Source organism: Callorhinus ursinus, unplaced genomic scaffold, assembly GCF_003265705.2.
Source record: "Callorhinus ursinus isolate GAN/ISIS: 27379988/994484 unplaced genomic scaffold, GSC_fseal_2.0 scaffold6, whole genome shotgun sequence".
Lineage (NCBI taxonomy): Eukaryota > Metazoa > Chordata > Mammalia > Carnivora > Otariidae > Callorhinus > Callorhinus ursinus.
The window spans coordinates 79,518,453-79,543,752 of record NW_027397068.1 but is presented as its reverse complement, the minus strand read 5'-3'; the positions used below and the strand labels follow the sequence as shown (position 1 = coordinate 79,543,752).

At 49.2% G+C, this 25,300-nt stretch overlaps 1 protein-coding gene across 4 annotated transcripts in view; it reads right to left on the bottom strand.

Annotated features, from left to right (window-relative positions):
- SMOC2 (SPARC related modular calcium binding 2) overlaps positions 1–25,300 on the bottom strand; it is a 153,393-nt gene that overhangs the window by 54,885 nt on the left and 73,208 nt on the right. For 2 of the 4 annotated variants that reach the window (XM_073894238.1, XM_073894239.1), the window contains exons 6-7: positions 23,813–23,896; positions 22,476–22,550 (exon numbers count right to left, since the gene is read on the bottom strand). In XM_073894238.1, the coding sequence (XP_073750339.1) occupies positions 22,476–22,550; positions 23,813–23,896 (159 nt within the window). The remainder of the gene's footprint in view (positions 1–22,475; positions 22,551–23,812; positions 23,897–25,300) is intronic. The other 2 variants (XM_025866465.2, XM_025866466.2) reach the window with 1 other exon arrangement.

The following is a 25,300-nucleotide window of genomic DNA, read 5'->3' as shown; positions in this document are numbered from 1 at the left end:
AGACACCAAATGGGAGTCACAGTGCTAAGGCCTTGCTCGTGAGCAGCACGTATTTGTGACCAGTCATGCCCTTTAATTCCAAAGGAAGGTTTTTCAGATTAGCTTTTAATCCAGGATCATTCGTTAATATTTACAGACATTGCAGGCACGGAACTCAGCTTCTGCGTATTCTCCTGGAATCCTAGTAATAACAGAATGAAGGATATATATTCCCATCGTGTATTTTACCAACAAAACAAAGGGAGGTTCTGAAAAGGTTTATGGCTCACTCAAGATGGCAAAGCTAGGAAAAGCTGAGTGGGATTCCATACTCAGGCTATGGCCCATAAACCCAAGTGCCAACCATGGTGCCCCCACCTCTCACTGCCCTCTCTAGAAATGCCAAGAGTAAACAGACAATATGGGAAGCCCACAGCCAAACTCATGTTTCCAAAAAAATAAAGATTTGGATGCAATTCATGGATCCGGTTTCTTTGGAAAGAAAATAGTGACCACGGGTGTCCATACCGATTATTTTTCCCATATTTATTTCCCATAGCAACAGACCCAGACTCGAGTAACTGTAGATCTAGAAGTCATTCCCAATCTGAACCATGAGGCGCAGGCCCCTGAGAGAGGAGGAAAGCACAGCCCCGGAAGCCACTACAAGGGCAAGCGGCCTCGGCTGGCTCTCAGAGCCCCTCGATGCTGAACGATCCTCAATCACACCCCTTCCCATTTGACCTCTATCTTCCCTGTGTCCCCAGTGTCTTCGGAGGGTTCATCCACAGTGAAAGTCAACGTCAAAGTTTTTTTTTTAAAGATTTTATTTATTTATTTGACAGAGAGACACAGCGAGAGAGGGAACACAAGCGGGGGGGGTGGTAGAGGGAGAAGCAGGCTTCCTGCTGAGCAGGTAGCCCAATGCGGGGCTCGATCCCAGGACCCTGGGATCATGACCTGAGCCAAAGGCAGACGCTTAGTGACTAAGCCACTCAGGCGCCCCAACTTCCAAGTTTTCTATCAGTGACAATTGCACCAACATCACTGTGAAGTGATCCGCTCTCCCGTTCTTTGCTTTTCCTCCGCATTGAACCTAACTCCACAGCACTCCCCAAGGCCCATCCTCATTCTCCAGCCCCCAGGGCTCGCCACACTGCGAGCCCGGACAGGGCTACCCTAGCCCTCCCACCATCATGGCAGGAGCCTCAGCAACCCTCACCGAGCAGCTCCACAGGGTGCACACCCTCCCGGCCCGGCTAATGATACCCTGCAGCCTTCCCCAGCATCAAGTGCCACACCCTCGCCTGCTCTCCCCAGGACAATGCCCCCTCGTCCATTTTCTCTGCTCACAGCACCTCTCGTAGTTAGTGAGGTGCAAAGGCTTAAATGTGCTATAGAAATATTACTTCTTTTCCTTTAAATTACGTAGAATTAGGATTCTGAGTTTCTTAAAAGGGAGGTAAGAAAAGTGGTCTGATTTTATATTTGGATTGCTTATACAAGGAATCAGAATATTTTCAATTTTCCAAAAAAAGTCCCACATTAAGACTTTTATCTGGTTTCATCTAATGCAGCTACAAATAAAACTGATACTGCCACCCTAGTTTAAAATACACTGTGTCCACTCAGGCCAATATCCAGAGTTGGCCAAATTTCTCCAAACTAGGGGCATCTGGGTGGCTCAGTTAAGCATCTGCCTTTGGCTCAGGTCATGATCCTAAAGTCCTGGGATTGAGTCCTGTATCCTGGCAGGCTCCCTGCTCAGTGGGGTGTCTGCTTCTCCCTCTGCCCCTCTCCTCCACTTGTATGCTCTCTCTCTCAAATAAATAAAATCTTCAAAAAATTTTATCTCAACTAGTTTTCTTTGCATGTAGATAAAGGAAAGAATAGTGGGTTTTAAGTAATGAGATGAGAAAAAGAGGAAACAGAAGTAGCATTTGGACAGAAATGACGGACGTTTGAGAACCACACCCCTATCCACATTGCACAACCCGGCAGACTAGACATGTCAGGATTAGGAATAGTGCAAACCCTCTAACCGTGTATTCTTGAACTGACCTTTCAAAGTCTGTCCCTCATTTACAAAATGAGAAAATCAGCCCCTACCTGCATCATCACTGTGAGAGACAGATAAAACAAGATATACATAAATCCTGCCATACCAAGAGTCCCATGCTCACCTACCCCTCTCTCCAATGGGTACAGGATAAAGTGCATGAGGCCACAGAACTAAGGCAGCAGAACTGCATTTTACTGTAGGTTGACAGGACCTCTACTTAACGATTTTTAACCCTCAGAACCAGAGAGAAATGACATGCCAATGCCTGAAACTCATGCCCTAAAACAGCATCACCTATATCCAGTTCATTGTAACAGGTGTTTTTGCTGAGACTAATATATGAAATGACATTAAAACCAGCTCTTTTAGGGAATTTGGTGTTACTAGAAGTAATTCAATCCTGAGGTAGAATTCTTCTCCCTTCTTGGAAAACACCACATGGAGCCCTTTTTGTTCCTGGGGAAACTGTTGCTTCTGAAAACGGCCCTGGGAGCATTTGCCCTGAGCCCAGATGATTGCTTCTGTACAAAGGGGATGAAGGGAAGATATGGACTTGTTCGCAAGGGAATAATTCAGAGATGAACAAACTACATGTGATTATAGCAGAAAGGATGCTAGAATCATTTAGGTCTCCTGACGGATTCTACGGGATTTAAAGAAAACAAAGCCACATTTCTATAGCACCGAGGTCAGCACTGAAGCACTTCCCATTCATTATCCTACTCAGTTGTAACTGCTGAGGGCTGCTAAGGGTCACTACATGCTGGCACAATCCTAACCACTTCCCATGAGCTCATGGGTACTCATGGATACTCACAGATACTCAAAGATAATCATGAGTACTCACAAATATACCTGAACACTCATACATGGTCATAGATACCCACGGGTACTCACAGATACTCAAAGATAATCATGAGTACTCAGAGATACTCCCAGATACTGATGAACACTCACACATATTCACAGATACTCATGGATACTCATGAACACTCATACATGGTCATAGATACTCATGGGTACTCAGTTCAGAAGCTGCTCTCGTTCCACCTTAGAGGTGAGGATCCTCATAACTTGCCCAGGCCCCCTCAGCTCCACTCAGGCACTGCTGGCACATGGATCAGACCATTCTACCCAGAGCGCAGCCACCAGAAGCACCTGGTAATTTCCCTCAGTCCTAACCACCTGTGCAACAAGCACTGCAACCCCCCTCGAGTTCCCCTCATGGACACAGGTACAGGGAAGTTTAGTGGCTTCCTGAGGCTATGCAACAAGTCATGATGGAAGCAGGACACAAGCCAAGTTCTTATCCCGAGGCAACATACTTCCACTTTCTCAGGAGCCCAAAATGTGGTTAAAAAGACTGAGCCATGGAGTCAGCTGTGGTCTCCCAGAAGCTGGCTTCTCAGTCCTGGGCTCAGCTCACAGGACAGGCAGTGATCCACTCCATCCACAATGCACTACCGTGTCATCACGTCTGTGCCCTTGTCCAACTTTCTGTCCATGGCCTTGTTGCACAGGTGCACCTGACCCTAAGCTAGATCTGAGCACCATTCATGCCATGACAACCAGCTGATGACTGCTAGGGGTGGCTGGCAGGCATGCCAGGGCCAGGGGCAGGACAGCAACACCTCCCACCCACAAGCAACCACTGGCAACCTCAGGGAGGCCAGGACACATGTATAAGGTCCTCTCCTCTGGCTCAGTAGGAAATTCTGACATTCTTCAGTCACTTTTCTAATCACTGGACCTAAGACAGCTAACGCAATTGAAACCAGAAGCATTTATGTAACTGGGGCAAGAGGGAAGACAACCAAATGTCATAAAGTTTAAGTGCCAGCAAGCTCTTGACGAGATGGAAACGGAGGCACTCAGATCTAGTAAGAGGCCCTAACTGGACTTTGGCCCCAAGATATTTTTTTGAACGTGGACTGATTTGAAAGGGCAAATGGCCATTTCAACACAAGTATCTCCAAGGATACAGTGGCTTGAACCTCCTTTTCAGGGTTTCTTTGTTCTTGAAAACCTTTAGAAAGGGCCCTTCCGGCTCTGCACATCACGTGCATCCCCCTACTTGCTTTCAGAGAAGCATCTTAGTGGCCTGAATGTAGACGTTCGGGGCGAGGAGCCAAGAGTTCTCATTAGGGATGGAAGCTTACACGTGTGGGCCCAAGATGGGCCTCAAACTGATGAGTCCCTTCCTTCACTTCTGCCCCACATCCTCAGGGGAACTCCCCTAATTCTCCGCACCAGCAAGGGACTTGCATTGTCTGACCTCCCGCTGCACTCAGCTCATCCGCGTGCTTCTCCACACAGACAGGCCTCCTCTGTTGGCCTGTGACGTGTCCACATCTTGTCCCTACTCCAGAGCAGTGGTTCTCAAAATGCGGCCCCAGGGCCCCCAGGGGATCCGGGGGGTCAGAACTGTTTCTGTAAAATATTAACATGTCCTTTTCTTTTTGATTATCACAAGTGACTTGTGAAGACACAGAAAGGCTATGTCCTCAGGTAGTAAACCCTTGTCAGCTTTAACACCGACCATAAATATTCGTAGCTACAACCCAGGTTAAGAAAAGCTCTTTGAGGTCCCCAATAAGGTTTAAGAATGTACAGGTTCTTACACTAAAAAGTTTGAGAACGCTGCATTAGCCCACCAATTTAAATTATTTGAGGAGAAGACCCTTTTGCTGGGCATGTGTCTGTGGACTCTTCCAATAACGGCGAATCTGTGGAATGTCTGGGACGGGCCAGGCCGGCTCCACGCACCCGTCTGGCTGCTCGGCACAGCCGTGTATGTGGAGACCACTGTCCTCCCGCAGGACAGTCCGAGAGCGTCAGCCTGACCAACACGCGGGCCACGTGGGGGAGCCCCGCACCTGCTGCCGCGCTGGTCGGTGGGCGCACGGCCCCCAGGAGTCGAAGGTCTGGCTGCGTCAGGCGCTGGGGAGCTGGGATCAGTGGGGTCACGGCGCTCGAGCGCGGTCCCCGGACAGAACCACGAGCTGGAGATGGGGGCAGCCTCGCAGGAGCGCCACCATCCCGACAAGGGGGGCAGGTAGTTCTGGAGGCCACTGGCCGAAGGGGAGCCGGATTATTGAGCTGTGTGTCCCCAAACAGGCACCAGCCAGGGGAACCGGCCCAACGCCCGGGCAGGTTTCCCTCGGCCGCAGGGAAGGCCTCACACTGCCCGGCAGAGTTTATTTTTCAATGTTTATGCCTGGTTCAAATGGTTCTGCCTGTGTTTTGCTTTCCTCAGTGAAGCCAGGCCCTCGGCTTGGCTCTGCCTTCTTCGTGAAGACACCCAGCCTCTGACAGGCGTCTCCACCTTCCTCGTCGAGGGCAACAAATGGCAGGTCTTCACGGGCCCACCCACTCCTCCCGCTGCTGTGGGGAGGGTCCCCACATCCCAGCAGAGGCGGCTCTGCCCCCTCACCCCAGCCATGCCCCAAGTGTGGGGACCTTAGCAGACACGCTCAGAACCGAGGAGGGAAAGACAAGCATCAAAGGCGAATCGAAAACACACATCTGATGTTCATTTTGTGACCCGATATCTACATTCATTTTCAGTCACAGAACAACGGTGTTTAGATGTGAAGCCGAAGAATTGGGGAGCTCGTGGACCACCCGTCCTGCCCTTGTGACAACTGACCCTGCTGGGCTGGCCCCCGGGGCTCATGGCCAGGCCTGCCCCCCCACCCAGCCCCTTCTACTCACTTCCCCCAGATGCTCACCCTCCTGCGAGGCCGGAGGACCGCACGCTCGTGCTCTCCCTGACAAGGGGAGAGAACCTAAAAACACGTTTTGGCAGAAGTGTTCAAACAGAGCCGAGTCTAAATATTTAACTTCTGCAGATCACAGTGCACAGGAAACGGCAAGTCTGGCACCGAGGCCCCTAATAAGGCAACGTTTGCTCCAGGGGATGCAAAGGGCAGCCGCCGGCCTGCTGGCCGCCTTCACACACGCATCGCGCCCAGGGCGCCTGGGTGGTTAGGAAAGCAGGGCCCTCCTGGCGTCTGCAGCGACAGACCGTGGAGCGCGGCCCCACGGCGGTCAGGGAGGCCAGGACCAGCAGTGAGAGCAGCACTCTGCCTCTCGTCCCCGGGCCACCACGCGGACTGTTTCCCTGAGTGAGGGGCACAGAGTCTGACGCGCTCAGGAGCAGACCTGAGCTCTAAGCACTCAGCTGGAACATTCCAGAACACATCTGTCCCCTTCCTCTGCCCATGCCTGCACGTTGCTGACCCGCATGCTCCGCAGTGCTCCCACTCATTTTGAGTCCTGAGGTTTGAGGGAGTCTGAGTGCACAGGGCACGCGTCACCTCCTCACGCTGTAGTCCTGCACGCTATGTCTCCTGTCTCCTCCCTGCTGCCCAAACTGTCCTGCTGACACTCAGGCCTGCAGTCACTTACCCCATTCTCCCCCTGCCCATCCTGCCATGAGCCCAGTGACCCCCAGCACCGCTTCCCCAGCCTGGGCCGGCTCTCAGCTGCAGGGTGTGGAGGGCATGGTGGTCACCCCACAGAAGCAGCTTGTCTTTAAAGAAGACGCCCCAGAGCCCCTGGTGATGGCTGCTACCTTTCCAGACGCCCCCTCCTAGTCTTGTAGGGTGAGGAGACCACTCCCCCAGCAGTCAGCCCGTGTACTGGGCGCCCACAGCCACCCTCTCCCCACCTCCGGCAAGGGACCCCAGCACAGCCAGTAAGCATGCCCTATCCCTCCACCCGAGACTGGTTCGGGGCTGGACAGGTGACCCAAGATTGTCAGTTGAAAATAATTTCCAGGACTTTCATTAAAAAAAAAATCCACTAGATTTCTGGAAGTATGGTCAAAAAAACCCTGGAGCCACCAGAGCTCCCATGTGGAGAAGGGCTGCTTGATAATGAAGCAGGTGCAGAGACGGGGAGGGGGCAAGGGCCCCACAACCTGGAGTGACCGCGAAGGCCCTTGAGCTGGAAGCCAGGACATGCTGCAGACGGACTCCACAGCAGACGGGCCACACAGCAGACAGGCCACACAGCAGACAGGCCACAGCAGACGGGCCACACAGCAGACGGGCCACACAGCAGACAGGCCACACGGCCTCTTCGCACGTCAAATGTTTCAGCTGTGCTACAGGCGCTCACTGCTGAAGCAGTGGGACAAATAGTCACCCTCCTTGCTGCCTCCCCAGCCTGACCACGCCAACTAGGGTCCCAGCACCGGGGGCACGGGCATCCCCCGGGGGGCCTCCAGAGATGCAGGTCCCCACCCCCACAGCGAACCAGAAACTGTACTCTGACGTGATTCCAGGTACCGCTCCTGCACACCGGCATTTACGCAGCATTTGCACAGGAATAAATGATCCAGAGGCCCTGCTATGGGCATCCAGAGCTCGGAAAACATGCGTCTTCTTCAACCGGAGCATCAGGAATCCTCAGGAAGTGTCTCCCATGCACATAATCACAAATGTGCAGACAATGGATCAAGAAATTTGTTCCTGGGGCGCCTGGGGGGCTCAGTTGGTTAGGCGTCTGCCTTCGGCTCAGGTCATGATCCTGGGGCTCCCTGCTCAGTGGGGAGCCTGCTTCTCCCTCTGTCCCACCCCCGCTTGTGTGCTCTCTCTCAAATAAATAAATAAAATCTTTTAAAAAAAGAAATTTGTTCCTTAAAGAATTGTAAATAATACCAAAATATTAACATCAGTATAAGAATCTTCTCTTGAGAAATGGATTCAGTAAACCGTGTCACATCATACAATGATGTGGAATAAAGCCATGAAAATAATGCTGTGGAAAAGCATCTCCCAAGTATTACTGTGCAAAACCATCATCTGGAGAACGTTATAAACCTCAGATTCCTGGACCCGCAAGATGCAGACTCAGCAGACCAGCCCCAAGGCCTGCGTCTGCCCACTCACAGAGACAGCTGTGGCTGGACCGTAAGAAGTCCCACAGCGGAACGATGCATGGGGGCATGGAAAATGCTCAGTGTCACCTGTGAAATCCACGCACGGCATATGCAGATGAGGGTGTTGTACCCCCGTTATCACTGGGTTAGGAATTCACAAGTTATTTTGTTTTGTTTTCCTCTGTGCCAATATTTCCTATAATAAACACTTGAAAATTTTGTAGTAAGCAAGAAATGTTTCCAACTGCGAGTCTAAACACAGGCCTAGATGCTCCCAGGTACAGCCCACTTGCAGGTGAAGTAAAGAGCAGCCCATGTGGGGTCTGCCAACAAAATGAGTCGCTATGGGAGTTCTGCTTCATGCCCTGAACTTCCCTGCCCCCCATTCAGAGACACGCCAAAGTCGGGGGTGAACGTCCCCATAAGCAAGATGCTCTTGGGAAAGATGAAGGCAGGAAGAGAGAAAAGAAGAAAGATTTCCAAAAGAATACCCTGCCAAGAATAAGTAAATAAGGCAGAAATAAATGCAAGGAAGCATTAGAAATGTTCCCACCAAAAATAGCAGTGTTACATTTTCCATCTATGACAGAGTGTTTAAAATACTAACTCAAATTATGTTATCTTCAATGTCTCCTCGCCTCAAATGTTCTTTTCAAATTCTTTCTGGAGTCACATGGAGCCTTTCTGCCAGGTTTGCAAACACCCTACATGTCCTGATGGGAACGATGCCCATTGTAGGTGCCACCCCACCTCACCCCACAGAACGTATTTCAGCGTTTCTTCTCCCTACAACATGGGGCACGTCGCCGAGGAGCAGAAGCACAGCTGACAGCCCATCGAGGACGCTGGGGAGGGTGGGCTTCCTTCTAGCACGATTGAATGTGGGCAGCAAAGCTGTGAGTCGTGGGGAGCGGGGAACATCCTGGGACCCACTGGGACCCCTCAGTCAGGATTTTTCAGCTTATTCAGAAGAGAACATGGCCAAGAGCCTGCATCTCCACAGTACCTTCCTGTTCAACACGTAACCTCCCCATCCTTGCTTCTGAGGCCTTTACTCACCGTCAATCCCATTCCCAGCCAACTACTCACCCCGCTGCCGGTTTCTCAACATTTTTATGTCTCAGCACTATTCTGGAGGCCAGAAGTAGATGCCCACAAATACATCTAACTGAGGTGTGAAAAAGCAGCAAAGACAATGCAGGGGGATCAGGACAATCTTTTCAACGAAGACGCCACAACTGGACATCCACAGGCAAAAAAATGAGTCTAGACACAGACCTTCCACCCTTCACAAAAATGAACTCAAAATGCATCATAGACCGAAATGTAAAATGTAAAGCTGTAGAATTTCTGGGAGATAGCACAGAGCAAGTCTGGATGACCTTGGGCTTGGTGAAGACTCTTTTGATAAGACAGGGGTGTGAGCCATGAAGGAGACGCCTGATAGCCTGGACTGCGTCAAGACAGACAACGTCTGTCCTGCAAACAACACTGTTGGCAGAATGAAGAGAGAAGTCACAGAGAGAAAATATGTGCAAAACATGTATCGGATAAAGACTGTGTCCAAAAGACATAAAGAACACTTAAAACTCAACAATAAGAAGACTTGAAAAAATGGGCAAAAGCCCTGAACAGACACCCCACCAGAGAAAAGACACCCAGCAGTCAAATAACATGAAAAGGTGTCTGTTCAAAGTGATCTGCTGACAGGTGTTGCATCCCATAATCCCACTTCCTACGCAGCTTTGTTGTAACAAGTGGTTATTTCAAAACTTGAAGCAATATCTTTAGATACAATACTTCAGCAATCATGAGAACACATCATGATTGGAAAAATGCTTCAAATTAAAAAAAAGTTGAGCTAATCAAAAGCTCTCTTCCCAACCAAGCATTTTAGAGAAAATGTTTTCTTTTCTTTTTGTTTGTTTGTTTGTTTCAAAAACTAACTTCTAAAAATGAAGAAAACATCCTTTCTTTTGTGGCAGGGTAACACAAAACATGAAAACAAACTTATTTCCAAGTTTCCAGGCAAGAGAGAAAACACGGCCACTGGCCAGGACGAATCTTGGAAACCTCGCTTCCCAAGCTAAGTTCAAACAGTGGTGAGTAGCAGGAATGTGGTTAGAGAGAGCTCCTTCTCTTTTCATTCTTTGTTGAGTCCTACGTGGGAATGAAGACTCTGCTGTGTGCCACCAGTCTCTTCCCCGCGTCTCCCCAACACGTGCCCAGCAGGTGCGCCTTCTGGCAGGACCGACCCCGCGCACTGCCCCGCGTCCTGGGCGGTCTCGCTCTGCACCGGCCGAGTTGGGTACTGACGGTAAAGTTGGCAATTCCTTTCATACCTTTAGCCGAACTAGAAATTTCATTTCTGAAACTAAAATTTAACCCACAATTATTCAATGATTAAATCCACAAATGTACGAAGTAAAGGCTGATTATCTATTACAAGGATCTATGATAAAATCTCAGATGCTGCATTTTACCCACAGCAGGTATTACTGAGAATTGTACCAAAGTTGTGTGTTGTCAACAGTTCACACATCAAGGGCCAGTGTGGGGATACGGGAGCATTTGGGGAAAGTCCCCACTGGCTTAAGTGGCCGACACATTTTGGTAGCTTCATAAAATATGTGAACTTTTTTCTTAGTTGACATGAACTGTACTTGGCTGGTTTTCACAAAAATGGGGGGGGGCGGATCACCAATTGAAAATAGCTATTTTATACAAAATATTTATGGGGATGAAAGCAAAAGCTAAATCTGGGGGAAATTCTCAACTTTGTCTTCATCCATTTCACTGTAGCTCAAAGAGGACTCACGATTGTGAGAATCACTCTTCTTTACTGACCACAAAGTCATTCCTGTTGTAAAGGAACTTCTTCATAGAAAGACACTAAGCATCTAGGTTGACCACAGACAGAAGGATGAAGAGGTACATCGACGGGAGACAATCCAGAGGTGAATTTTACCTCCACACTGAGCCTTTTTACCGATAGGTTTTGCTCTTGGTGCAAAACATCCAAATGCAAGTCACACTAAAATAATTCTATATGTTTTGGACTGAGTTGTGTCCCCCCCAAATTCATATGTTAAAACCCCAACTGCTCCCCAATGTGACTATATCTAAAGATAAGGTTTCTAATGTAATCACCTTCGAAGGAGGTTTTGATTGAGGTTATAAAGGAGGCGATGGGGGTGGGGCCCTGCCATGATCTGGCTGGGGTCCTCACAAGAAGAGGAAGGGACCCCATGAGCGTGCACCCACAGAGGAAACACCACACAAACACCAGAGGGAAGGCGGCCGTCTGCACGCCCAGGAGGAGAGCCTCGTGGGGAGCCCACTCTGCTGCACCTGACTCCCAGCCTCCAGGGCAGAGAGAAATAGACTCTGTGGGGTTTCATTATGACAGGCCTCGCAGACAAACACACTGTGTTAACGTCTGATTGTTGAACAAAGCCCAAGGAAACTTTCTCCACTAAGGTGAGCTACACGAAGGCCGAGCCCAGGGAAGTGTGTTTACTGAGGGAAGGTAGAGAGATCACATGTGCAATGGCAGGTTAAATGTGAATTTAGGGTAAGTTTATACCGTGCAAAACTTACAGGTTTTTTTTTTTTTTCTTTTACAGCATTTCCTCTTACTCTTCCCTTATTCGGAGTTCCTCCTCAGGAGGAGGAGGAAGGAGGGGAGGAGAAGAAGAAGTTGTTCACGGCGAAGGGAGGAAATTATCCAGCGGGATTAACCTCAAGGTTCGGGTTAATCTCAGGTAAGAGGAAGATGCGTGGCCAGGTGGGCGCACGTGTGAGGCCTGCCGCTCCCGCGGCCACATCGGGGCGTGGGGCGTCCCGGGAGCCCCAGGGGTAGCGGCAGCTCGCTCTCTTCCCCGGACCAGGCTCAGCTCCTGTGGTTTCCTGCGGGCAGGACCAAAGCACGAGCAACAAAAGAAAAACAGATGAGCTGGACTTCATCAAAATAAAAGCCCTCATGATTCCAAGGAGCCCATCAAGAAAGAAGTCACGGAACAGGATAAAATATTTGCAAATCAGGTATCTGATAAGAAACTTGAATCAAGAAAGCATAAAGAAGTCTAACAACTCAGTGATAAAATGGCCAATAACCAAATATTTAAAATGCACACAGGATTTGAATACACGTTTCTCCAAGGAAGATACGCAAGTAGCCAATAAGCACACGAAAGTTTCCGTCTTTAGTTACTATGGGAATGTGAGTCAAAACTGTAACAGCACGAGACAGCACACATCACCAGACGGTTGTAATTGTCTTAAAAAATGGAAAGTAACAAGTGTTGGAGAGGTGAGCAGAAACTGGCACCCTCCTGTGCTGCTGAGGAGGACCCAAATCAGTACACCGACCCTGGCAGTTCCCGCAAACGTTCAATCCAGAGTCGCCGTATGGCCTAGCAATTCTACTCTCAGCTAGGCACTCGAAGGAGGGGAAAACTATGTTCACCCAACAACGAACACACAAATGTTCCGAGCAACCTTGTTCATTTGCCAAAAAGCAGAAGCAACCCAATGTCCATCAGCTGATGAAGGGAAACATAAAATGTGGGTCAGCACTCCACGGAACATTATTCAGGCATGACCAGGGATGGCGCGGAGGCACCTGCTAGAGCTCGGATGAGCCTCACGAACAGCACGCTGAGGGAAGGAAGCCGGGCTCAAGAGACCACACGCTGCCCGACTCCACCTGCGTGAAGGCACAGGATGAGCACATCTACAGGGACAGAAGGAGATCCGTGCTACCCGGGGCTGGGGGTGGCCAAGGGGAGTGACCGCTAGTGGATGTGGGGCTTGGGGTTCAGTTGGAATGATGAAAATGTTCTAAAGTTAGACGGTGATATAGCTGCACAACCCAGAGACTACACCGGAAACTTCAGCTTTGTCCCATTTGGAAAGATTTGCTGGTAGAAATAGTGCAGGGCTAGCAAAGCTCCATACTACTCGCCCAACACAAAAAATTGCACACAGCTAGGGAGGGAGGGTCCACAGGCAGGACTCACTCAGACGAGGACAGCCACGGACAGAAGGCCCCCTCTGTTCTCCCTGTGGGCGAAGGCAGGACATCCAATCTCGTTTAACTGTAAGTCATTTCCAAGAAGACCCTCCCTTGCTCATGAGCTGAATTGATTCTGGTTTAGTCTTTAATCTAACTGATGGGAAGACCATAGAGACAGATCATGGTTATGTTCTGTCAAATTTCTCTTCCTAAGCATGAAAAGCAAGGAGAGACGTTTCATTCGAGTTCATCCTTCAAACCACACCAGGATTCAAGACAACCCATGAATTTCACTGCAACCAGCAAACCCTCTGTCGGGGCATCTGTTATTTGTCCTTACAGTTTCTAGCTCCTGATTTCTCAGCACGGGTCTCTAGTAACTTTACAATGAACACAACACACGGGATTCCCAAGGAGCATCCTCTTGTTATTTGCAAAGTCGGAGGCTGACCTGAGATGTGAGCCACTGGGAACTAAGTCCATCCTGCGACTGGCTGACACGGATGACCCCACTGGCCGGCGGGGCTTTCACACCCATGGTCCGATTCCTGCCTGTTCAGTCGGCACACTACGCTTTGAAGACGAGATGCTGACACACAGGGAGAGAGAAGCTGATGAGGGTCACGCAGAGGGAACCCCAAACCAGCCCCAGTGGCCTTCTGGGCCCTCGGGTCGTCGCAGAGGCCAAGGGAGGTTCTCGCAGCAGCTGAGATTCTGCTGGAAGAAAGGCCACACCTAAGTCGCAGCCACCCAGAGAAGGGACAGTCACCTGCTCTGTTTGCGGTGTTCCCACACACGCCGTGTGTGTGCACGGTGCCCCAAAGCCCTTCACGGCACGCGGTGCACCTGCCTCTCTGCAGGCGCCTCCGCTCGCCCAGTGCATCCCTTACCGTGTAAATGGCAAGGATGGTGCAGCTCTGCTTTCAGTTTCCAGAGTGAAGATGCTGACACATTCCTCGTCCTCACACCTGTGGCCCATCCACGGGCCTGACACCTGCTTCTGCCTGGTGCTACTTCCCATCACGACACTTCTGTGGCCGCCCCCACCCCCCAGAGTCCAGTCCTGCACCCGGTCAAGAGCTCACAGCAGAGGCACCACGGCCAGGCAGCCCAGTCTGCTCTCAAACACGGGGACAACTTCCAGAGAATGGGACCAAAGTCATTTCATGGCAAGCCCCCTGGCTTTGGAACAGAACACACCTGTTTGATCTGCAGTGCAGCGGTAGGAAATCTGGAACCCCAAATCTGGGCTAAATCCAAGCATCTGCTACTTAGGGATTTTGGAGACATGAATTAGATTACATTATCCATTAAAACACATGACATTTTGCCGGATGCATAAGCTTTCTCTAAATTGTAGCTATGGTTCTATTTAATACCAGACCTCATCAATTCAATGGAGAAGTAGAAGCACATCTTTACATGGTGAGAGCATGAAGCTTGGATGAACACACGGCCGGCACGTGTTTTCAAGCAGCTTGGGTGTGATGTGCTTGTTCTCATTACTATTTCCTGCACTCACATTGAAATGTTGCATCCTGGTTATTTAACCACAGTTTGGATACTGAAATCTAAGAATTACACATGATTCAAATTAAAACTCCCCTTTACAATTGGAAAAATTGAACAAATTCAGTTAGGCACACTTTGGGATAGATCAATATTTTTTAAAATAATATACTTTTACAGTCCACATTTAAAAGAAGTTACTGGATTTATTTTAATACTTAAATCTCTGCAAATAACCAAGATTTTATCACCTAAGAATCTAGTTGGTATCTTGATGTAATTGCAATCCTGTGTTTGAAAAACAGAATAAAAAGGAAATGGGAGAACGAATACTTTAAAACTTAGAACGAAAAGAAAACATAATGGGTATTACTTTTTCCCAAGGGAATGCAATTTACCATGATTTAAAGCAGAATCAAAAGATAATTATCTTCTGGCACTAATTTTAATATGTGCAATAAAACAAAAATGATCGACTCTGAAGAAAGCAGAAGAATGTTTCCACTGAGGGGGTCCCATAAAACCGTGGAACATTGTGGGCATCACGGACATCCCCTGGATGTAAAACAGAGCCGTTTTTAAGAGTTCGGGGAGAAGGAAACATTTTTCTCAGAAGTGGGAGGAGGACGTCAGAGAGGAGAAATGGGCCCCACGTTGCCTCCCGCCCACATGCACTACTTGAAAAGACCAGTGAAACCAGAGGCTTCTCAAGGCTGCTCCGCCGGCCCCAGGCTGCGCTCTCGCCTGGGGTCTCCGAAGGGCCATCTCGGCGCCCAGCTTTTGGAAGAGCCACAAGCCGAGAGAAAAAGACATGCTGCACTGCCGACTTCAGATGCGAAACAGTGACAGACCACCAAGTGCCACGGAGTCTGCCCTGGGGACTCTCCGTCGGAGCTGCTCGAAGAGCCTGCCGGCGCCCCGAGACCCACGGACCCCAGGGTTGGACAGCGCCCTGGGTTGGCGCCCCACTAGGGCTCAGTGGAGCGCTGTGACGCAGGCCCGGAGAGGAGAGCTCAGCCATCCGGGACCCGCGCGGGTGCTCACAGCTCCAGGGGCCAGGCTGCCTCTGTGCTCGCGGCCACGGGCAACAACACTATCTCCCACAGGGGCATGTCCCGCGGCGGGCGCGGTTCAACCCACCAGCAGCCCCAGGTCGTTAAAGGCAGTGGCCAGAAAGGTCAGCCTGTTGCCCCAACACAGAGAAAGCTCACAAGCCCTCACCTTCCCGCAGAGCAGGGCAGCGGGCACGCCCCTGACGCGGGGCCCCCATCCTCCGACTGGCCGCCCGGACGTGACACACTGCGGGCCTGCGTCTCACTTGCCTCCGGGCACAAGTCAGTGTCCACATTCGGGGAGGGGCTTAACTGGAACGCGGGGGCCCCAAGCAAATGGTGGCAGGGTTCCCTCGGTCTTCCCTGAGAGGGCAACTGCGTCACTTGCCCAGCGATGCGGAACTCGCCCCCTGCCCCCTATGCCACGCCTGCACTTGACGTCTGAGGCTCCCCGTCCTACTGGGAGAAGCCCACTGAATTTTGAGGGCAACCTGCTTCACTCAGGGCCGGCTGATTTAAATGTTCATCTACAAAATACCGTCTCAGAAATATCTAGCGTGTGGCCAGGCAGCTGGGCTCCGCTGGGCTCCGCACTCAGGCTCCGCTCACAGGGGCAGGCCCAGGATTGTGTGGAGGCGGCCAGTGGGGCCTCGGTCGCAGGAATTGTCCTGAGATGCCGGTATGACGGACCCCCAGGGACCTCCTCCTGTGCCGGAGCGGAGGATGGGGCAGTTGCCCGTGACAGGGGAGTGTGAGCTCTGGGGCCCACATGTCCTTCTGGCAGCCCCCAGCTTGGGAACCCTGGACTAGACCGGCCCGGTGGGCACAGAGCTCAGGCTGGGTTTCCTGATGGGTCTAACAGCTCCCAGCATATAATTCTTTCCTCTCCAACTTGCAGAACCACTAGCCACTTGGTCTCTTGTCTCCCTGGCCAGTGATCACAGGTCCCTGGAGGCGGGACGGTCACCAAGGCAGGGAATGCCAGAGGCCTGAAGGACAGAGGCTTCGAAGGCCGAGCCGAGGGCAGGAGCTGAGGCAGAAGGGCGGGGGGCGCCGGGTGGGGCCTGAGCCGCATCACTGTGCACACAACTCAGGCCACCAAGTCCGTCTCTGTTCCCCCCTGGGCTCTGCTTTTGCTTTGTTCTCCGCGGACTGTGTGGTAATGGAGTCCAGTGGAGCCACTGCCCAAGGGAGCGCATACCCGCTGTGCCACGAGGCTGACTCAGGGCAGAGGCGACAGCGCCCAAGCCCAGGTGGACAACTGCAGAATCCACCTGTGGGCCCCAAAATGACAGAACTCAGAGGAGAAGTAGGCATCAGGTCTCCCACTGGACAGAACACCCTTGGGTCAACCCGCGCGGGCCGGGCCCACGGTGACAGCAAAGGGGCAGGCCTGAGTCACGCAGAGCTCGCCCGCCAGCAGAATAAGCCTGTCGGGGGCCTTCCCGCCGCGGCTCCAGGTCCTGCTCCTCACTCTGCTCTCACGGAGCCAAAGCCACAGATTGCAGCCGGGAGCTGACTTCCTGCTCCTCCAGGCAAGGGGGCTGCGAGCCGCACCCCAGGCCGGGGCCCCCCGCCTCCCCAGACCCTGTCCTCCTTCCAGAGGCTGACGGCTAGAGCCAGCTGGATGCTGTCCGCCGGGGGTCCTCCCCTCGTCTCAGCTCCTGGACGCTCCACGTGACGGCCCCCGACACCGACACCCCAGAAACAGATGCTGCCCTGGGCCGCCTGCGTCTCTCAGTCCCCGTATAGCCCCCTCGCCTGTCTCTGCTTCATCGGGGAGCTCTTGTGCAGCCTGGGCAGCCAGGCCCTGCTGGAGGTGGGAAGCTTGAGGGGAGCTGGAGCCTCGTCGGGATCAGTGGATACAATCCACATGGTTCTCAAATTAAAAAGCACCTGCAGCCCCTGAGCAGCCCCTCCGGGGGAGAGGGTGCTGTGCACTTCCCAGAGTTCCATCCACCCTTGTGCCCAGTGCAGGCCATCCCCTTTGAGCCCCAGCCCCCCTGGCCTGTTCCTAGGGCCAAGCGGATGGGGCAGGAGTGCACACGAGGGACTGGCACACAGCTCCCCTGCTCGAAGGAGGGAAGGACCGGCGGGAAGCCGTCAGCAGACGTCTGCTGATGCTCCCAAACCTCCAGCGCCTCACACTGACCCGCAGAGCCCTTCCGCGCGTGCGGTCGGTGTCCAGAGGGGATCGCTCTGATGTCACGGAGACAAATACGAGACTGGGAGGAGGATGGCCACGGCTGTTCACTCCTAACTCAATCACAGTCATCTCCGGGGTTGGTAAGATTTTGCTTTGGTGAAACTATGTTCAGAAAAAGACCCGAGGTAAATATCTAAAATTAACACCTACGTTCAAGCAAGAAAGACAGTGTCTGCAAGTTCAAAGAGGGACGTGGCCAAGTCACCCCATCTCCCCCCAGACCGAGCCTGTCCTGAAGGTGGGGGGCCCGCATGTGCACGTGCTGCTTGGAGGCCAGAGCACGAGGCTGCGGACGGCAGCGAGACTGTGGGGCCCCTGGGTGATCGGGTTGTCGGAGGGCTCAAGGGTAGGCTCATGGGTCTGCTCGGACACAAGGTACCAAATTACTGTTAAAAACTGTAAGGAACCCAGACCCGTGACTCGACAAGACAGACGAGCCACAATTGTTGATTATGTGGGAAGGTAAGTAGGGCTCAGGAGGTGGGGGGCGATCCAGGGTCAGCAGCACCGATGTCCCCAGAGGAATGCAGACTGAAGGGGACAGAGCTCAGTATGAAGGTAGGAGTCCCGAGGAGCAACGGGCACACCCGAGGTGCAGCCAAGGCCAGGACCGCTGGAGGGGAACGCACAGCCTTACCCCCGGCCCAGGTAGCAAGTATACACCTGCGCTCACCTCAACCTTGTGGGGCTTTCATCCTCTCAGTAAACCTCACAGACTACTAGAACATTCCGAGTGAAGACGCTTATGTCCATGCAACTTGGTTTCTTCTTATAGGACAGCACATTTAAAAAAAAATACATATCCACCTGGCCTGCCTGGAGTGAATTACTTGTCTGTCTTGAGGTCCATTTCTTCAATTGTTACATTAAGTGGGTTAAATGAGATGATCTCTGGGCTTCTTTAGCTGTAAGATTCCATAAATGCATTAAAGCCCATCCATTGTGCAAGGCATTTTCAAAAGCTTGTCTTCTCCATGAAATGTACTCAGTAAGTTGAAGAAATCCCAGAAACGGCACTAAGTCTCTCCATTTTTCTGAGAATTGTTTTTTTTTTCCTTTTCCTTTAATTCATAAAATGAGGGGGGTGGGCTACAGGGCACAAACGGTCCCTTCTAGCTCCAGAGATGCATGATCTATAGCATCCAAATCAACCCATTTTCCCGAAACTCCTGTTCAGTTCTGATCAATATTGCAAACAATATTGACTTTCTGTTCTCTAGTATGAGAGCATATTTGGAGAGGTTTCTTGTTCAGAAACCTCTTACTCCTTTCACATTCTATAAATGAACTTTGCATAATTCAAAGACCATATGTTACAAAACCTCTTCTGTGGTAAAATTTTGTGATCAACTTTTATATCTTATTGGATAGAAATAAAATAATATGATAAAATTATTCAAGAAAGTAGTTGAAACTCTCAATTTTATATTGAGAGGGAAAATTGAGTAATACATTCCTTTTTTTAAAAAAAGATTTTATTTATTTATTTGAGAGAAGGCACAAGAGAACACAAGCAGGGGGAGCAGCAGAGGGAGATGGAGAAGCAGACTCCCCACTGAGCAGGGAGCCCAACGTGGGGCTCCATCCCAGGACCCTGGGATCATGACCTGAGCTGAAGGCAGATGCCTAACTGACTGAGCCACCCAGGTGCTCAATACATTCTTAACTAAAACACAATTTTACGTTTTACTCATTGATGTATAATGATTCACATAAGGGGAGTAATTCTCTTCTTGCTAAATGAATCACCAAGAGACTATTTCATTTATATTTATATTGAATTTTGATTAAAAAAAGTGCAGTGGTCAAACTGAAATTAATTCTCTTTTCTAGTTATTTATCTGGTTTTGTTGTTGTTGTTTGCTTCATTTAGTTTGTTTTCGGGAAAAATGTAATGATACCATCAGAGAGCCAATGGAACCTCATATGGTAAAACTCTTTACTAATCTAATAGATAAACACTTCTTGAGTACCTACTATGTGTAAATGTTCATAGGCAAGAGTACTACATTTTCCTCTGCAGGAAAGGTTCCTCCTAATGAACTCCTTCACTGAACTCTCCAAAGCATCCTAACTACAGGTGTACAATACACACTCATTATACATGGCAATCATAGTCTATGTATTTAGTAGCAGAAGTAATATTCTATTATTTTAGCACAACTCACAGGGAAAAAAAATAGAGGGACTTTTAATTGGTAAAGAAACATCGGAGCACGAGAAATACATTCCCAGTCTGGCCTCTTCCGTGAAAGAGCATGAATAAATAAGGACAAACAGCTGATTTTTAAAAAGAATACAGAATAATAAACAAATCACAAATTATTTGTGCCTTATTAAATAAATGTGCCTACTTCTATCATAGAAGATCATTAGTAAAAGTATCTTTTAAAAATAAAAATTAGAGGGGCGCCTGGGTGGCTCAGATGGTTAAGCGTCTGCCTTTGGCTCAGGTCATGATCCCAGGGTCCTGGGATCGAGTCCCGCGTCGGGCTCCCTGCTCCTTGGGAGCCTGCTTCTCTCTCTGCCTCTCTCTCTCTCTCTCTCTCTCTCTGTCTTTCATGAATAAATAAATAAAATCTTTAAAAAATAATAAAAATTAGGGACGCCTGGGTGGCTCAGTCAGTTAAGCCTCCAACTTTTGATTTTGGCTCAGGTCATGGTCTCAGGAACCTGGGATAGAACCCGCATGGAGCCTGCTGGAGATTCTCTCTCCCTCTCTTTTAAAATAAAAAAATTAAAAATTAAAGAAATAAAAAATTAAAATTAAATACAAATGAAGCTCATTTTACATTTGAAACCTCATGAACAACAGTGGTTGTTATGCAAACCTTATGGGTGTTTGCTATTTCATTGTTAGACTTAATTAATGAAATACTATTTTAATATTGTAAAATACCAATTTTGTCTTTTTTCAGACCCTCAGAAAGACTTTGTATCTAGACAACTGACAGAATCCAGTAATTTCATGCCCCATGTCCATAAGTCAATTGAACGTCATCTTTTTGTGTTCTGCTCATTTAGGCGGACTTAAATCAAATTACAGTATAGGGTGGCTTAGGTAAACTGGCATTTCCTGAAACATCATTTTCAGCCCCACCACACATCGACAGCCTGGCCCGCTGCTGTCGGCCTGAAAAGAGCCCGTGACGAGTGAAACCCAGAGATGTGCTTGCTCCATGAGCTCAGGAGCAACTTACTCTGTCCAAATCTGAAATCATGTCCTCTAACAACTCAAATTGCTTTTATAGAGAAATGCACATTACCAGTGACATTATTCAGAATAATTTTGCATGCGTTCTTCAATTTAAGCTCGGGGAATGCCACATTGCTTCTTCCATGAGAAGCTTCCATGATCCACGGAAAACATACAACGTTTTGTTCATTCCCCATGCACTAATCACACGCCACAGGGCAAACCTAATGAGATCACTTTTGGAATTAGGGTGACAAGATTGAGCAAAACTAACTGCCCATTTCCACAGTTCCTAAGAGAAGGATGCACGTTGATATCTTTATACAATAGGAAAAACTTTTCGCAATCTCTTCTGAGAAAAAAAATTCGAATTCTAGAAATATGATTTAGATTCCCCTGCCATTTGTACACATGTATCTGATAGTCAAAACCTGGATTTTTCCCCCTCTCATCTCAGCCCTGCAGGAGCTGTCGCTGGAAGGGGTGCAGGTCACGTCCTGGGCAGTAACAACGTAGCTGAGCATTAAGACGTGGGGCCGGAGGTAGTGAGGCAGTGGAAGGGAACGTCACGAGCAGAAGTCGCACAAGAACGCACGGGACCCGTTCCACGCCGACCCTCCATTGTGCTTCTGCGGCTCATTCTTCAGGTCGCCCTCTGGGTGGGGAGTCAGTGACTGTTCCCACCTAGAGAGTCTGTCCTGGGACTTCCAGGTGGGCTGCAAGGCAGCAAGACTCGGGGCTTCCCATCAGGAATCCTCGGAGTGCGTGTAAGGGCGCAGTAGGGGAAAAGAATCAAACTATTCTTAGTAACCTGAACTTTGAGAAACCTTCTGAATTTTTTGCTGTAAATGGGCATTAAAACACTCCTGAAAGGAAAACATGTAACCACATTTAGCCAAGCTGTGGTTCTAAGGCTGCTTTTGTGAATGCTAATGGCTTTTACCTGAGGCCCATCACAGAACATTCCCGTTATTACGGAGTCTGTGGTCCCTTGGCAGCTGGATACTTTAAACCTGGAAGGACACTTTCTTTCAGTAAGTATTTATAAAAAAAAAAAAAAAATTTTTTTTAAAGCCAGAGGAAACACACACAATCCACTAAGCGCAAAGATCACAGAGGGAGTCCACTTTCACGAAACCAGCAAAAGTTGAGAACCAGACAGGAGGCAACCCGTCACCTCTCTAAACGTCAAAACAGCTTTAAAACGTAGAAGTCTGCCAAACACTCCTTTGTAGCAAATCAATCCACATAGTTTTGAGAATTTTGAACTAAATTAGCCAAGTGCTCGGACATCTCTGAAATTAGGTCAAAAACAAACACTTATTATCAAATACTTCTATTTTTATACCTGAAGCTATCGTTTGCTTGACATTTTCAGAGAACAGAACATTTAATAAAAACACTAAAATCTGAACTACATTTTGGTGGTCAAGTCACAAGAATTATTTGCATGACTCATTGAAAACTGCAGAAGAAGATGGACTACGTGCTTAACTTCCAGAAAACTAAAGCACTTCCTACATCTATTAAAGCACTCCTCACAAAGTGACATCGGGCCCCCTTTTACCTGAATTCTTATTGGTTTTGTTCTGCCGACTTTTAACTTGTTCAGTCCAAAGCGTGGGGTAACGTGATGCGATATCTAATAAACCAAAACAAAATGATAATTATTTTTAATGCATCATGAAAACAGTCTCTCAATTAAAGATCTCAGTAGGTAACCTAAAAGCCAAAAAGTCAGTGTGTTCAATAAATACATATCATACATTTTTAAAGAAACCCTTAAAATGATTATGTATGTGAGACAAAAGGAAAGAATAATAGATGTTTTTAAAAGTTGAGCATTTCTTTTCCCCTTTCTTCATCCGGAAGTGTAAATAAAAGTTATATGGATCCAGACTGGCTCCACTTAAAAGAAGTGGGTTTCAGAGAAAAGCCCTGACAGAAACAGACCCTCGTGTGGTAAAGATGGGTATTCATGCAACACACGAGGTTTTGCTCAGGGAAGATTCAGTACAAACTACAACGTGGAAGATATAATTCTGCATAAAACATTTCAGGAACACATCCTTTCCTGCAATAGCATTAATCAAACCCCTGGGGGTTAGCCGTGTGCGTCAGTCACACTCAAGGCGAGGACCCGTGGCAGAGCCGTGCTCTGCAGCTCTCAGCCCTTGACCTCAGACCCGTGACGTCAGCGTGCTTGTCTGTGAAGCAGCATCTGAGGACTCCATGAGCTAATGACACCATGTCGCATTTGGGGCTGTACAGACGTGAGCCATTCCTACTCCTGTTCTCTACAGAGCACCATGTAATTCTACCTTTCAGTCTCTGATTTATTTATCATGTGCATTCCTTACACTTTGTCTTCAAACCCTCATTCCTTTCAAACTGAGAATCTATGACCCATTGGCAAATACCGACGACAATTTATGAAAGGCTAAGAATAGGAAATCCATCCTTGCCATGATTATAAAGTTCAAAAACCCTTTAAAACACACACACGCATGTGACTTCACACATCTCGTCTCATGCACCACATTGTGGTGAACACACGATGGGAAAGACATGATATATGAACAGGGAACATGATGTATGTGTTACACCCTTTTGAAATAAATACTTTATGTTATCCAAAGTATACAATTTCAACTCATAAATTTTGATTAAAAAAAAAAGACCTTTGGGTTGTGCTATATGAAAGCACCATGGCCACACTCATGAGCCTGCCCCAAAGTCACAGGAAAGACAGCAGGAGCCCTCATAAAGTTGCAAGTGGCCAAATCCAGTCCCCTTCGAGTGGACTCCCAGCAGCGTGACTTGCCCACACTTCCCAGGCCCATGACTGCCCCGGTGTACACCCACCTCCTCCCCCAGCCAGAGCCTGTTCTGTCCCGGGCTCACCTTCTTCATCTCCTTGAGGTTGAGTCTCCAGCGCTGGAGCTGTGGCATCATCTGAATTCAGAACGGAAAAGATTTGCAAGGAGACTACAATTATGAGAGTAAGTTCAGTAAGTGTGCATACAGGATGGAAGCTGAGGGCTTGCATACACCCCACACATCAACAAAAACCACCACCCCAGGTGCACAGGTAAGCGGAGCCCGGCAGGGGCTCCCTGAAACTGCACAGCACCCTTGGTGAGCTGCCACGTAAAGTGAGTGCAGGCTGGGAACCGGGCCCCTGAGGGAAGTGCTGGGCTAGTCCCTGGGAGCTGGAGCAGCTCGGGACAGGTGAGGAAGACGCAGAAGTAACCTGAGCCAGGGAACATAGCATATGGGAGGGGACTCACGTCGGCAGAGTCAGCGAGTTGGGGTGACCGAAGAGACGGGCTGGGGCGGGCTGGGGGAAGCCAGATATCGGTGCTCTGCACCCCCCCACCCCATTTTCCCAAGTGCAAGGCAAGGATCAAAGAATCATAACTGACTTGCTGCCCTGCACACCCCTGCACCATCAGCCCCTCCGTCACCCCTGCAGGAGCTGGAGGAAGGATCCCATGGAGGGACCAGAGTCAACGTCACAGAGCGGGGGACAGGCGTGTGTTAGAGTTATCACTCTATATCATTTCTTCGGAGGCATAGATCCCAGTGGATGATCTTTATTTAATTTGTAGAAAAACTGACTGTGGGTTCCCTGGTAGGGCATAAGTTTCTAGAGAGTTCTGAGACATAGCAGGAAGACAAGGAGAATGAGCTGCTAGAAGTCTGCTCTGGGTGAGCGGGGCCCCTGCCAGGGGTGCAGTCACAAGGCACTTTGTGGGGCTCCCAAGAGCCAGCCTGGTGCTTTTCACTCAAGCTTGCTCATGTGATTTTGTTATATAATAATTTCAGGATTAAAATACAATAAACAGTGGGAGAGATAAGGACCAGCCATAAGGCTTATCTGTGATTCATGACTTTCCCAGATGTCTGAAGAATAAAAATGAAGTTTCTCATAAATTCTTTTTGGGGGAAAACCAAAAGGCTTTTTTTAAAAAACTTTAACACAGAACAATCTTTTAGGGAAAAATGTTTCCTTTCTACCAGAACACTGAAAAAAAAAAAAAGTAATGTTGCCTATTTGAGAAACCCAAGTTCTAACACTGATAGTAACTATAAACCCATTGACCATTTTGTAATCTCCTTCCAGAAACGAAAATTAAACGGGGGACATAGCTACAGTATACTTAACATATTTAGAAGTCCTTTGAAATGACATCGATCAAGCACATTATTAGTGTTGGACATTTTTACTGAGGCCTAGGCAGGTCACCACTGTAGGGCCACCAGCCTGTTCCAAAAACACTGGGTCCGAGCCAACCTAAGAACTCAGCCCAGCTGACTCACGGCGGGCGAGGCTCAGGGCACCGTGGGGAGAATGATGCTGAGGGAGCTGCCGCAGGCCTCCGTCACCCC